Genomic DNA, 15,398 nt, shown 5'->3' on the forward strand with positions numbered 1-15,398 from the left:
ACAAGAAGAAGATTTTCCTTAATGGAATAGATTGTAAATATAACAAATTAGATAGTTGACAGAGTGTCAATTGGAATTACTACCCCAGGATCTCTGTGTTTAATTGGCCATTAACATTCCACAACATAGTATATGCCCATAAAAATTAAGATAAGGAAAAGTCACATAATTCAAGATAGTGTCTGGGGTCAAGGCTTTCACCCTTAATGGCCATGGACAGAGCAAGGAATGCTCCATCTGGATTTTGTTGATATAAGATAGAGATATCTCTGAGCTTACTCAGAGAACAAAGAAACTGTTAGGATCAGGCTTTTCTTCTGGTTAAGTAGTTCAGGCCCTGAGTCTTATTGAAATTACAAAAATGATATAAAATAGTATAATATTTTCCACAAGGGGAAAGGATGTTGAATTTAGAGTCAGAAGATCTGGGTTTGAATCTCAGTAGGAACCTCTGTGACCAAGGCCAAGGTACTTACCTCTCTGGGCCTCAGTTTCCTCATCAAGAAACTGAAGGGATTAGGCTGAATGACCACTGAGGTCCCTTCCAGACCTACTTTCAGATAGAACATAAGCTCTTTGAGGGAGGGGACTATCTTACTTGCTTGTATTTTTATCCTTAGTACTAAGTACAGTATCTAACATATGGTAAACTTAACTAGGTCATTTTCCATTCATTCACCATCAGTCACTCTGCTCACTGTTGTCCTCTGTAGCTCACCATCATCTCTATTCATCACCCATCTTAACCAGTTTCAAAAGAGTTCAGCCCAATTATCCACATAGGGAAAACTAAGTGGTTAAAGAATGCCTTTTGTCCAGACTATGAAACACCTATAAAGCTGGTGACAGCTAGGTAGCACAGCGAATAGAGTGTTGACCCTGGAGCCAGGAAGATTGATCTTTCTGAATTCAAATCCAGCCTCAGACACATGCTAGCTGTGTGACCCTGGGCAAATCACTTAGTCCTATTTGCCTCAGTTTCCTCATCTGTAAAATGAGCTAGAGAAGGAAATGGCAAACCATTCCAGTATCTTTGCCAAGAAAACCCCCCAAATGGGGTCATGAAGGGTCAGATACAACTGAAACTGAACAACAAATAAAGCTGGTCCTTCAGAACATATATCTGTGGATATATATCTAGACACTGTGCCTAGAAAATAAAATGGGTCTAGAATTAGAGAAGAGGAGAAGACCAGATTGGGTTACCTTTGGGAAATTGCTTGGTACTTTTAGTTAATTCCCCATCCTAATCTTGTCCCTGAAACAAGGAACCATTAAAAAAAATACCAATATCCTTCCAGCGACGCTATATAGTTATGAGTCATGGCATACCGGAATTAGTCTCTGAAAAGCTAAAATTGAAGGTCATGTAAAGGGCAACAAAGAGGAGCATTTGGGGTGTGAACCAGCTATGCCATCTTAGCAACCAAGACTTATGCAACGGAAGCAGCATAAGAAAGAGCATCAGAAAGATGCATGCCCAGGAAAGGAAACAGACCAGTCATATGGTAAGGGCAAGGCGCATAAGAAATGGATAGCCCTTGTGCTCCTTCAGTAGGGGCGTGATGCCAAGGGAATTAGAGAACAGCACCCAGAACATTCAGTCCATTCCTTGTGGAGGATTTACAGAAAGGCACAAACCAGAACCATGGAGGATGAGAGGGCAAGAAAGAGTTTCAATCCAGTCATATATGGGAGTCTTCCCACGTAGGAGGTCAAAAATCCATTTAAAAAATTGAAGTAATAATAATAACGTACAGATGGCTGGTATATGCCTGTAAGACCAATTCCTAGGAGACTGTGGCTGGTAGATCCCCTGAGTCTGAGGGGTTCTGAGCTATAGTGGGCTCTGCCTGTTGGATCCATGAATCGTAGCCCCTGCACTTCCAGCTCTGGCAAGACAGGGAAACCCAATATGATGAGGAGGTGGAGGAAGAAGAGGAAGACCATGTGTTTATAGTACTTTAAGGCTCATATGATCCCTTCCTCACAATTTCAGAATCCTCCCTTCTCCTCGATTGTTAGCATGGCCTCTTTTTGCATCTGTGAATTTGTGAAGGCAATCAATCATTCACCTCATGCCTAGAGAACATGCTCCCTCCTTATTTCCTCCTATTAACATCCTTCTATTCCTTCAATCAGTCAACAGGCATTAATCAAGGACTTATTATGTGCCAGGCCCTGTGTGTGTATGTATGATGAATATGTGTGTATGTTGTTGACCTGAAAGTTTGGTTAAAGGAGGCAAATAAGCTAGGTGACATGTAAATTCATATTGTTTATTCCCTTAAAGCTAGCAGAGCTAGCTTACTTGTACATACAAGGAGCCAGAGCATAAGTTCTGATTGCCTGAACAAAGGAATGAGAAGGTTTAAATATATTTTTAGTGCCAACTCAGCATGCCTGTGTTACTCAATTTTATGATCCCCATGTATGTTTAACCATGATACAAGAAAAGGATTTTTCTTAATTGAATAGGTTGCAAATACAATAAGATAAGAGAGTTGACAAAGTGTCCATTGAAATTACAACCCAGGATTTCTGTGTTTAATTTACCATTAACATAGTATATGCCCATAAAATATTAAGATAAGAAAAAGTCACATTATTCAAGATAGTTTCTCGGGTTAAAGGTCTCATCCTTAATGGCCATAGACAGAGGAAAGAAAGCTCTTAAGTCAGCCTGATTTGGCCTTGTTGACATAGGAAGACGTATTCTCTGGGTTTACTCAAAGAACAAAGAAGCTTAGGTCCAGGCTCTTCTTCTAGTTGATTATTAGTTCAGGCTCTGGCCCTTAATGAAGTTATTAAATTGATATTAAATGATTATCAATGTATATATAGTAATTTGTATATACACAGTGCCTGGCATATAGTGCTTAATTACCTTCATTTTCACTGTGTATGTATGTATATGTTTATATGTATACACATACATACAGAGAAAATGGAAGGCAATCCCAGAGGGAAGGCACTTGGGGAGGGGGAGATTTAAGCTGAGTCTTAAAGGCAGCAGAGGAAGAAAGCAAAAATGAGGAGGAAGAGTGACTCAGGTGACACCTCCCCTGATTCCCTCTCCTATTTTAGAGCTCCTCAAGATGCCCTCCTTTGTCCTATTGCAGTCTGCCTTGTTTAGGTATCTATAGGGGCATAGATTTAAATCTAGAAGATATCTCAAAAGTAATCTAGTTGGACACACACACCCATTCTACAGAAGACAAAACTGAGCCTCAGAAACATGACTTCCCCAAGGTCATGCAGCTATTAAGTGCTAGATCAGGGACTCAAAAAAGAAGTCCAGCATTTTTTTTTCCATTCCATAAAACTGTAATAATAAAAATAAAGGTTAATTCTGTTGAATGGACCTATATTAAATACCTAAAAGGACAAGATACAAAGATGCAAAAAAATAGTCACTTCTCTCATACAGTTCTAGTTTAATAAGGGGCACTCAGGGAAGTACAGTTCAAGGTGGGGAGTGATGAACAAAGCAAGGAGCAGACAACTCGTCCCAGAGAAATGTGAGGAGGAAATACATAGAAAAAAGACTGGAGAAAAGTTCGTAAGAAAACAGACAAGCTGGCTGGCTTCAGAAGGGAGGTGTTAAATGCATTATGTACCTTTTTAAAAAGTAAGCTGTCTACAAAGGAGATTGGTTATTTCACATATAACTCTTCTTTTCTGTTCTACTTTGTCTATGTAAATGTTCTCTCCTTTTTGATTTTTTTTTTTTAAGAATGAGGAAGAATGGTAAAGTAGATATTACGCCCCAGGCCTGGAGTCAAGAAGACTCCTCTACTTAAGTTCAAATTTGGCCTGAGACACTAGCTGTGTGACCCTGAGCAAGTCACTTAACCCTATTTGCCTTGGTTTCCTTGTCTGTAAAACGAGCTGGAGAAGGAAATGGCAAACCACGCCAATATCTTTGCCAAGAAAACCCCAAATGGGGTAATGAAGAGTCAGACATGACTGGAAAGCAAATGAACAACACAACAACGAGGAAAAAACGGGGAGCGGGGGTGTTAGTGATTTTTTTTCTTTTTGGAAAGTAATGAGAAGGAACAGAACAAACAGCTTGAGCTGGGAGAATCAGGAAGGCTTCGTAAAGGAGTTGGCCCCAGAACTCAGCCCAGAAGGCAAAGGTTTCTAAAAGGCCTTATCTAAAAAGATAAGGAGGGAGTGCATTCCAGGCCGTGGGGAGGCTCATGCAAATGTCAGAGGCTGGATGTAGCCTGTTCTAGGAGAGCAAGGGCAGTGGTTCTGAATGGCCCCAGGACTTTTGAGTAGGGGAAGGGGAGAGCTATGCAGTCAGCCTGGAAAGGTTGGTTGGAATGCCAAAGACAAAATTCTAATCAATGCAGTGATCTCAGTGCCCAGTGCCCACCTCCTCTCAACTCAAAGTAGAGATTCTAGGTGCAGAATGTACATTGCCTAGAATGGCCATAATTGGTGTTGCTTGGCTATGTTTCTTTGTTACTAGAAGAAGGGAGTCCCTGGGAAGTGAGGTTGATGGTTTTTAAAAAAAGAGTATGAATATATATATATATATATATATTTTAATTGGGGAAGGAGGTAGATTGAAACTAGATTGTGGTGACCTTGAATGCCAGGCTAAGGAGTTTACATTTTATCCTTTTGAGGCAATAAGGAGCTTCTGATTTGCTCAGTCTTGTGTTTGAGGAAGACTTTTCAGGCAGGTAGCTTCCCTGAATAGTGTGTGAGATGCCAGAGTATGCCCTGAACCACATTAGACTGGAATGAGAAAGGTGGCCCTGAAGTCTCCAAGGTACAAGAACCTCCTACTCTCATTCCTCTCCTCCCCCTCTCCAATATTTCACTTTCGTTTACTTCAAATTCACAATCTCCCCTGTTAGTTTATTCTGATAAAGGGATTGATGAATAATCTGAGATCTGTTTATCAGTTGTAGAGTTTGTCCACCACCACAGTGCCTGTATTTATGGAAGGGAACCAAGTAGAGGAGAAATAATCTTTGCCTTGTAGTCTGAAGACATAGCCCTGTCCCTGGTACACTGTGTTCCCTCTTTGGGCCTCAGCTTCCCTATTTGTCAAATGTGGGCTGGGGACTATGGAAGAGAGAAACAAGATGATGAAGGGTGAATGAATACAGATCATGGCTTGGTCCTATGAGAGGAATGACAAGAAAACTAAAGCTTAGAATGACCTGAATCTGCTGAAGAAAGGGAACAACAGCAAAAAGGATTTGTTTGATTGCTGGTTGTTTTGATTTTTAAAAAAATTAAGTTAGAAAATTAGGGAGGAAGAAGTGGCTGGGTAGTGCAGTGGATAGAGCACCAGCTCTGGAATCAGGAGGACCTGAGTTCTAATTCAGCCTCAGACACTTACTTAGCTGTGTAACCCTGGGCAAATCACTTAAACTCAGTTGCCTCCAAAAAAACATTTTTTTTAAAGTTAGGGAGGATCAGAGAAGGGATAGGAATGCTGCTGAGGGTACGTTAGCCCCTTTCCAAAGGAATAGGCAATGATTTCCATTACTCTCAGCAATATGGATTAAATCAGGTTCACTGGGGTTCCTTCTTAAATTCTGTGATCCTGGAGTGAATACCACACTATGGCAGAGAAGGCAGAACTGCTCAGTTGGCATTCCTAAAAAAAAAACCAAATTGGAGTGAAAAAAAGAAAGAAAGAAGGAAGGAAGGAAGGAAGGAAGGAAGGAAGGAAGGAAGGAAGGAAGGAAGAAAGAAAGAAAGAAAGAAAGAAAGAAAGAAAGAAAGAAAGAAAGAAAGAGAGAAAGGAAGGAAGGAAGGAAGAAAGAGAAAGGAAGGAAGGAAGGAAGGAAGGAAGGAAGGAAGGAAGGAAGGAAGGAAGGAAGGAAGAAAAAGAAAGAAAAAGAAATCCACAAGCACAAGATGGAAGAGATGAAGCTAGAGAGCAGTTCGGCTGAAAAAGTTCTGGAGGATCCCAGATAAAACCCAAGATAAAAATATGGCAGCAGTGTGACTTGGCTCCAGAAAACCCAATGAGAGCTTGGGTGTAGGGCTAGAATGAGGAAGGTGGCCGTATTGTTGTCCTTGGCCCTGATCAGACCACATCTGGAGTGACAGATGCACACACAAGAAAATACAACTTTCGGCAGTGGAAAGAGCGCTGGCTCTACAATCAGAGGAGACCTAGGTTAGAATCGTTCCTGTCTCTGTGATCGTGTGACCTTGGGCAAGTCCCCTTGTCTCCTGGGTTTCAGTTTTCCTCATTTATAAAATGAGCGTGTTAGCCAGAAAGTCTGTTGTGGGACTGATTTCGGGGGAGGGAGAGAGGGAAGCAATGACCACTGGGGTATTGGGAAAAACCTTGTGTTCCTCACTTCCCCTCCAGGGTAGCAAAGAACGGTTTCACTGGCAAAGTCACAATGTGAAACAGAGTGGTGTGGACGACATGGTGCTGCTCCCCCAGATCAATGAGGACGCCATCGTGAGCAACCTCAAGAAGCGCTTCCTGGATGACTACATCTTTGTATCCGCCAAGCAAGCAGGGAATGAGTACTCATGTACTAGCAGAACCTTTCCTTCTCTTCCTTTCCTTCTCTTCCTTTCCTTCTCTTCCCTCTACTTTCCTTCTCTTCCTTTCCTTCTCTTCCCTCCACTTCTCCTCCTTCCAACCCTGAGGAAGAAGAAGCAAGCCTGGGCAATTGGTCCTGGCTCTGTCCTACTCTGGGGCGTGGAGCACAGGGCATGAGGTTCTGGCTGCAAAGACACCGTAGGCAGCTAGATGATGCAGTGAACAGGTAAGGGTACTGAGCCTGGAGTCAGGAAAACCTGATTTCAAATCCAGCCTCTGACACTTAACTAGCTGTGTGACCTCGGACAAGTCACTTAACCTCAGTTTCCTCATCTATAAAATGGAGTTAACACACCTACTTCCCAGGGCTGTTATGAGGATTAAATGAGATAACTGAAGTGTTTGCACAGTGCCTGGCGCACAGGAAGTGCCATATAAATATTATTATCTCACAAGGGGATCAGCTGAAGGAACCGGGGGTTTTAGCTTGGAAAACAAAAGCCTGGGAAGAGGGAGGACATTCTGTATTCAAGTATCTGAAGGAAAGAAGACAGATGGGATGTCTTAAAGAAGAGGGATTAGCTTTGATCTGCTTAGCCTCAGAGAGCAGAACCAGGAACAACAGATGGATCTAGGACCATAGATCTCAACCTGAAAGAAATCTCCCAGGTCATTTAATTCAGCTCCTTCATTTTACAAATGAAGGAACCGAAGCCAGGAAATGGCTTTGAGGCAGATTTTAGTTTCATGGAGAGAAAAACCTCACCATGAGAGCTGCACAAAAGAGGAAAGAGCTGTTTCAGGTAACAGTAGTTCCTCTTCCCTAGACTGTTGTTTGTCCTTTGTTCTCAAAGAGGACCGTAACATCATGGAGGTGATGCCATGACATGCAAGTGAACTGGATTTAAGTGAGGGAGGGCTGAAGGTCTGTAAGCAGAGACTGGATGGCCATTTGTTGGGGATTTGCAAAGGAAAGAGCCCTGGCTCTGCAACTGGGTGACCTGGATTTAAATTCCAACCCATTCTGTCACTTACACAACCTTGGAGGTTGGACTAAAGCCCTCCTCCACTCTAACTCTAGGATTCTAAGGCCCCCTTCCAGCTCTAACTCTATGGTTATAAGGCCCCCCTCCATTCTAACTCTAGGATTCTAAGGCCACCTTCCAACTCTAACTCTATGGTCATAAGGCCCCCTTCCAGCTCTAACTCTATGGTCATAAGGCCCCCCTCCATTCTAACTCTAGGATTCTAAGGCTCCCTTCCAGCTCTAACTCTATGGTCATAGGGCCCCCTTCCAGCTCTAACTCTATGGTCATAAGGCCCCCCTCCATTCTAACTCTAGGATTCTAAGGCCACCTTCCAACTCTAACTCTATGGTCATAAGGCCCCCTTCCAGCTCTAACTCTATGGTCATAAGGCCCCCTTCCAGCTCTAACTCTATGGTCATAAGGCTCCCTTCCAGCTCTAACTCTATGGTCATAAGGCCCCCTTCCAGCTCTAACTCTATGGTCATAAGGCCCCCTTCCAGCTCTAACTCTAGGGTCATAAGGCCCCCTTCCAGCTCTAACTCTATGGTCATAAGGCCCCCTTCCAGCTCTAACTCTAGGACCCTAAGGCCCCCTTCCAGCTCTAACTCTAGGACCCTAAGGCCCCCTTCCAGCTCTGACTCAAGGATCCCAGACAAATCTATGTTTTAAAGGAGAGTTCCTACTCAGAAGCAGGCTAGGCCAGAGGCCTTCTGAGCTCTCTTTCATTGAAAGCAGATAGCATGAAAAAGGGAGGAGGGGATTCAGCCAGAAACCACATCTGGTCCTTAACCCAGCAGCTCAGACCTACATTGGCTCAGTCCTCATCTCTGTCAACCCCTTCAAGCAGATGCCATATTTCACTGACCGAGAGATTGAGCTGTACCAAGGAGCGGTAAGGCCTGGACACTCGGGGTGGTTGAGGGGGATGATGTTTGAAAGGAGAGGCTGGTATCTCCATCTACCCCAGTTCATGATGCAGTCAGACTCAATTATGCTCTTCACTTCTTCAATAAATCTCCACCCCACTCCCACTTCCCAGGATATCTGATTCTCTGGGTCCACCAGGGTCTCAGAAATGTCTCCAGTTCCCCCAGGATCTTTGAGGTTCCTTGGATATCCATAGGATTTCTGAGATCTTCTCTGATCTTCCCAAGAATTCCAACTCTACTAGCTTCCCTTGGTCCTCAGTTCCCTCATCTGTAAAATGAGGGGACTAGACTATCTGACCTTCAAGTTCCCTTCCAGCTCTAGCTATGACCCTGCCCTCTTTCTGGCACCATAACCATCCTACTCCAGAACCGTCGCACTATCTAACAGCAGGGAGGGGGCCCTCGGATGGCCACCTGATGCCCCTATAAACAGAGGGAAGGAACGGGCACTGTAGAGTCCTGACTTTCTCCTCTTCATCCACCCAACCCCAGGCACAGTATGAGAACCCGCCACACATCTATGCCCTCACAGACAATATGTATCGAAACATGCTCATTGACAGTGAAAACCAGTGTGTTATCATCAGGTACTATTAAGCCTCACACCCTGACCCCCTCACACCTTCCCTGTCCCCCCCTGCCCCCCCCATCTACCCTGGATCTCTTACCCTCTTTGTGTCTTCCTTGACCTTCTCCTGCTGGGCCCTGATTAACCAACCCAGGAGCTGTGAGCCCAGACCTGAATATCTCTATTCCCAACCCTCCCCTATTTCCACCTCATTCTTCCTGTTCCCTGGATTTGAGGGACACAGAACACAGCACCCCTTGGGTCCCTCTTCTTCTGAGAGAGCTGAGTCTCATCTCTCTCCTCTCCTCCCACAGTGGAGAAAGTGGGGCAGGGAAGACAGTGGCTGCCAAATACATCATGGGCTACATATCCAAGGTGTCTGGAGGGGGAGAGAAGGTCCAGGTGAGTAGGAGGGAGGAGGGGATGGCCACCTTCACGGTCCCCTATACTCACCTAATGAATCTGGATAGAGAGAGGACTGGAGACCAATGGAGATCATGTGAATGGGGATGTTTAGCCTGAAGAGCAGAAAGGTTTGGGGATTGGGGGGAAATAGTCCAGGGCCCTGACACCTCCTTTGACTTTGACCTTGACCCTTCCTGTCTCCCCCCACCCCATCCCATCTGCAGCATGTAAAGGACATCATCCTTCAGTCCAACCCATTGCTCGAGGCCTTTGGCAATGCCAAAACCGTTCGCAACAACAACTCCAGCCGTTTTGTAAGTCTACCCTGTATGAGTCCTGGAGCACCCAGCACCCAACCCATACCAACTGCCTATTGCCCAGCCACAGATAATCCACACCAGCCCCTTGTGGGCCTTGGTCCATGACCCTAACATTGCCATCACAGAGCCCCTCATCATTGGTGCCATCCCCCTCCATGTCCACTCAGCCTCTCAGGCCCAGCCCAAGCCCTCCCACCTCCCTGAAGCCTTCCCTGCCCAACCCAGCCCACAGGATTCTCTGCTCTCCCTGAACAGAAGAGTACTGAACTTAGGCCTAGGAACTATTTCCTCCTTGAGAAAGCAGAAAGAACACTTGATTTGGAAGTCAAAGAACCTGGGTTTGAATCTCAGTTCTGCTGTGTGAGGAAATGTTTCCCCTCTCTGAGTGTGTTTCTTTATCTATAAAATGAGGTGGGTCCAACTAAATGACCTTTAAGATACCTTCAGCTGGAAGCCTATGATCCCATGTTGGTCTCTAGGATGATAATGAAGTTCTGGATAGCTAGGGCTCTAGCTTCACTGACTCCTGCCACCCAACAGCATTGAAGGCCCTGGCACCCCAGCAAATGTGGGGTCCCATCCCTTCTTATAAGTGCAGCAACACTAGCCCTGTAAGGCACTGACTGGCCTCTCTGGGCCCAGGGCAAGTACTTTGAGATCCAGTTCAGTCGAGGTGGGGAGCCCGATGGCGGGAAGATTTCCAATTTCCTCCTGGAGAAATCTAGAGTGGTCTCACAGAACGAGAATGAGAGGAACTTCCACATCTATTACCAGGTGAGGGGGAAAGGCAAGAGGGGCCAATGCCGGGGCCCTGGGAGCAAAGAAAGACTTGGAAAATGCCACTGGGGACCAATCAGTTGATGTATCGACAAGCATTTATTAAGCAGTTCTTGAGCGCAAAGATAAGTGAAACAGACCTGGCTGTTAAGAAGACAAGTACATTTATAAGTACACACAGAATGGATGCAAAATGTGCAAGCTAGTTTAGGGAGGGTGGTCACGAAAAGTGAGCAGGGAAGGGGATGGATGCTGACAGCTGGGGAAGCAGGGTCCCAGTGAGTAGAGGCAATTGGGAGTCAGGGGAAGAGGCTAGCACTGCAGAAAACCAGAGGGCCAAGGGCTTGGAGAGGAGCCTGAGACCAAGAATCAGGGAGGCAAGAAGGTAGGTGATGCATTCACCTAGGGCTAAATGATACTGAGACCCTGGAGGTGGAGGACTGGGTGGGGCTTGGGCCTGTGTCCAAGAATTGATGGGTGCAGGGCACTGGGCACATAGAGGGCTAGTTTAGGGAGGCAGGACCCACTGAGGGCCTTGCCTCCATTCCTCCCTCCCTCCATCCATCTATTCTTCTCTCAACCCATTTCCTTCTTCCCCTCTCCTGCCCCCAGCTGCTAGAAGGTGCCTCCCAGGAACAGCGGCAGAACCTGGGCATCATGACCCCTGACTACTATTATTACCTCAACCAATCTGACACTTATAAAGTGGATGGCACCAATGACCTCAATGACTTCCATGAGACTCTGGTAAGGGCCCAGTGATGCCTACTCCCCCCAGCATCTAGGCTGAACTCAGAGGGAGATGCCTGAGCCCAGGGCAGAGCCACCTTCTCTATTCACATCAGGGTATAAGGCTAGGGAAGGCTCTGTCCTGGGCTCCATATCTTCAAGCCAAAGGGGATGTCCATTCCTGGGCCAGGCCTCATGCATGTATGAGCTATGCCCCCATCTCTTCCTCCTTCACATCCCTGATGCCCTTCCACTCTCCATCCCACTAAGTGAAGTGGCATTGGCTCATATCCTCAGAGGCCACAGAGGCTGGGGCTAGGGCAGTAACAGGGGCAAGGTAACAGCAGAGACTAGTCAGACACAGAGGGCAGGGCCTACACAGGGAGCCACAGATGGGTGACCCAGGCACGGGGACAAAGGCAAAGATGGAGACAAGACATGGGCAGAGGCAGGAGCCTCTGGGCAGGGACAGCAACAGAGACAGACACACAGGGAAAGGGGCAAAGGCAAAGATGGGATATGGGCAGGCAGCAAGCAGAGACAGAGGGAGGAGGAGGAACAGATGGGGGCAGGGGCAGGGGCAAAGAGAAGATAACGGGCAGGGGTCGAGGACAGGAAGTGGGCCAGGATCAGGGGCTCCCAACAAAGGCACCAACCACTTGGCATGGGCCCACAGGATGCTATGCAGGTCATTGGAATCCCACCCAATGTCCAGCAGCTGGTCCTACAGATAGTGGCTGGAATCCTACACCTGGGGAACATTAGCTTCTGTGAAGAGGGGAACTATGCCAGAGTGGAGAGTACAGACCGTGAGTGCTCAGCGGTGTGGCATGTGAACCCAGGGGAAAGGGTTCTGTTGGGGGAGGTGGAGGGGGAGAGAGTGAGAGACTTGGGAGTTGTTCCTGTTAGGGAACAGCAAGACCTATGAGTAGAGGGGTGAGGCTATGGGAGGTAGGGAGCTATGGCCTTGACCTCTGACGCCGTCCTGGCCCCTTCCCCAGTTCTGGCCTTCCCTGCCTATCTGCTGGGCATTGACAGCGGACGCCTCCGGGACAAACTAACTAGCCGTAAGATGGACAGCCGATGGGGCGGCCGGACGGAGTCCATTAATGTAACACTGGGCGTGGAGCAGGCCTCCTACACTCGAGATGCCCTGGCTAAGGGCCTCTATGCCCGGCTTTTTGATTTCCTGGTAGAGGTAAGCCCTGGTGTGGTGAGTAGGGACGGAGGGTATGAGAAGCAGCCTGGCATACTGGATGGAGTCCTGGGCATGGACTGAATACCACCTGAGCCATCTACAAGCTGCGTGACGCTGGGCAAAGCACTGAACCTCATAAAATAGGAATAATGGTTTCTGCCTCGTAGGACTGTTGGCAGTATCAAATGAGGTCATGTGCATAAAGGGTTCTGCAACCTTAAAGAACCACAGGAATATAAATTATAATACCAAATAATGTTAATTATAAAGAAGGATGAGCCCTGGGCCAATAGTTTCAGGGGCTCTGTCAGGGTAGTGTTTGGGGCAGGCTGAGCCTCTCCAAGCCTACCAAGCAAGGCAATGGGGAATTGTGGAAATCTTGTCTACAAGAGACTTTCACGCTATCTATTTAAAAAAAAAGCTTTTATTAACGTCTTTTTTTAAAAACATCACCACAATTTCCTTCCGTTTCCCTCCCCTCCTCCCATCCAGAGAGCCACTCAACATGACAGATATTTATTTAAAGATAGAAGAAACAGAAGGAAAAAAACAAGGATAATTGATAAATACATTTAAAAATTCCTACATTCATGGGCCGCGCACTCCTGCAATGGGGGTGGGGTGGGGGTGTTTCCTCATCTCTCTTCTTTTGAGTCATGCTTCTTTTCTGTAATTTCACAATTTTCACTTTTGGTTTTCTGTAGTTTTTTTCCATTTACATGATTGTAGTCATCATGTGTACTGCTTTCTTGTCTCTGCTTACTTTGCTCTGTCCGCATCAGTTCATGTGGATCTTTGCAAGCTTCTCTGTAGTCATCACACGAGTCATTTTTTACAGCACAGTAATATTCCATTTACATCCATGTGCCTCGACTCATGTAGGCATTCCCCAGTCAATGGGCATCTACTTTGTTTCCAATCCAAAAGTGCTGCAGTAAATATCTGGGGGCACATGGAGACTTGTTTCTTGTCAATGGGCTCTTTGGACCTAGTAGTGGAATCTCTGGGTCAGAAGGGTACAGACATTTCAGTTATTTTATTTGCATAATTCCAAATTGCTTTCCAAAATGGCCATGCCAATTCACAGCTCCACCAACAATGCCTCAGGGCGTCTACATTCCCACAACACCTCCCACGTTGACTATTCCCACATTTTAACATCTTTGTCAATTTGCTGGGCACATAAGGTGAAAGAAACCTGGGGTTAGGTGATAACGGTAGATAAGAATTCTAGAGCTGGAGTCAGACATACTTCAGACACTTACTAGTATAAGAGGACAAGTCCCCTAAACTCCAGTTTCCTCATGTGTAAAATGGGGCTGATGATAGCACCTCCTTCACTGGGTTGTTGTCAGGATCAGACGATGGAAAGATTTCCAAACCTTGCAAGAGGGCTTTATACGTATTAGCTATTATTATTTTTTATGTTTCTTTTATTATTGTTGACTTGAAGCATTCTTTCCTATGATTATTAATAGTTTACAATTCTTTTGGTCCTATTTATTCATATCCTTCGATCGCTTATCCCTATGGTCTCTGGATAAAGGGAATGGACATTAAAGGAAGATGAGAGAGTGGCAGGAAAAACATGGAAACTCGCACACAAGACAAGCTACTCCACACCCCGCCCCCCAGCCCTGCCTCAGCTTCCTCATCTGTAAAACTGGCAGATGGTTGTATAACCTATATTAAATTGCTTACCATCTCAGGGAGGCAGAAGGTGAGGGAAAGAGAGAGAAAATTTGGAACTGAAAAAAAAAAAAACTTTTAATGGATGTTAAAAAATGTAACTGGGGAAAATGATATTATTATTTATTTATTATTAAATATTTATTTCATTATTTAAGATATTATTTCATTTAAATAGTCAATATCTATTTAAATTTTGTTAATATTTAAAACAAACAAACAAACAAACAAAAATTAACAGATGGTCTCTGGGCTCCCTCTGAGCTTTGACCTTCTATGAGTCCATGATCTCTCTTATCTCATTCCTTCTCTCCTAAAACCTACCTTCTGCCAACTGCACCCCCCCTTCTCCTACAGACAACCATCCTAACTCTGAGATCTCAAACCTCTCCCATCCTTATACCCCATGCCTCTGTCATTATTATCAATAAAATTAGTAATATTAGTAATTAATATTTATATAGCACTTTAAAGTTTGCGGAACACACCCCACATATCACTTCATTTGATCCTCTCGTCCGTGTGTGAGGCAGATGCCATTATTACTCCCATTTTACAGAAAAGGAAACTGAGGTTTGGTGAAATCAGATTTTCCTGACTCTAAACCTAGTTTTCTACCCGCCACACAACACAGCGGCTTTCCCCTCCTCTCTGATTCTTCCCTACCCTTCAAGAGGGTATAGACAGGAGAGGGAAGGGAAAAAAAATAAAGTCAAAAGTGCACAGCAGAGAACAAAAGAAAACCTAGAAGGAAGCAAAGAAAAGCTGGGTAGCAATGAAAACAATGCATAGTATTTATTATATAGGTTTTCTTGAAACGGAAATTTATTATTTTATATTGAATCGTCTCCTATGTTCTGCCGTGTACATCGAATGTATTTTTTTTTCTTTTTTTGTTTTGCATTTAAGTTTAAAATGAATAAAAAATTTACCAAAAAAAAAAGAGGTTATAGAAAGTGGGTAAGTGGAGGTAGGGTGCAGAGCCTTAGGCCATCACTGCTCCCCTTTGATAATTGAGGGAGGGTATTGGGCAGCCCTGCTGCCTCCCAACAGCCCAGTCTTCCCTCCCTAGGCCATAAACCGAGCCATGCAGAAGCCACAACAAGAATACAGCATTGGAGTCTTGGATATCTACGGCTTCGAGATATTCCAGGTACCAGACAACATGGCAGATAGATAGAGCCAAGCAGGGGCCTCAGCATCCCTTTTTCCCCATTCTG

The 15,398-nt window shown here is 45.2% G+C and overlaps 1 protein-coding gene across 2 annotated transcripts in view; it reads left to right on the forward strand.

Moving 5' to 3' along the window:
* Window positions 1–15,398, forward strand: part of MYO1F (myosin IF) — a 47,451-nt gene that overhangs the window by 11,479 nt on the left and 20,574 nt on the right. Inside the window, exons 2-11 of one of the 2 annotated variants that reach the window (XM_036741323.1) lie at window positions 6,353–6,490; window positions 8,366–8,455; window positions 8,985–9,079; window positions 9,375–9,462; window positions 9,690–9,779; window positions 10,428–10,559; window positions 11,175–11,309; window positions 11,968–12,100; window positions 12,293–12,489; window positions 15,251–15,331. In XM_036741323.1, the coding sequence (XP_036597218.1) occupies window positions 6,353–6,490; window positions 8,366–8,455; window positions 8,985–9,079; window positions 9,375–9,462; window positions 9,690–9,779; window positions 10,428–10,559; window positions 11,175–11,309; window positions 11,968–12,100; window positions 12,293–12,489; window positions 15,251–15,331 (1,179 nt within the window). Of the gene's footprint in view, window positions 1–6,352; window positions 6,491–8,360; window positions 8,456–8,984; window positions 9,080–9,374; window positions 9,463–9,689; window positions 9,780–10,427; window positions 10,560–11,174; window positions 11,310–11,967; window positions 12,101–12,292; window positions 12,490–15,250; window positions 15,332–15,398 lie in introns of those variants that run through there. The other variant, XM_036741324.1, reaches the window with a different exon arrangement.

This window comes from Trichosurus vulpecula, chromosome 1, assembly GCF_011100635.1.
Source record: "Trichosurus vulpecula isolate mTriVul1 chromosome 1, mTriVul1.pri, whole genome shotgun sequence".
Taxonomy (NCBI): Eukaryota; Metazoa; Chordata; class Mammalia; order Diprotodontia; family Phalangeridae; genus Trichosurus; species Trichosurus vulpecula.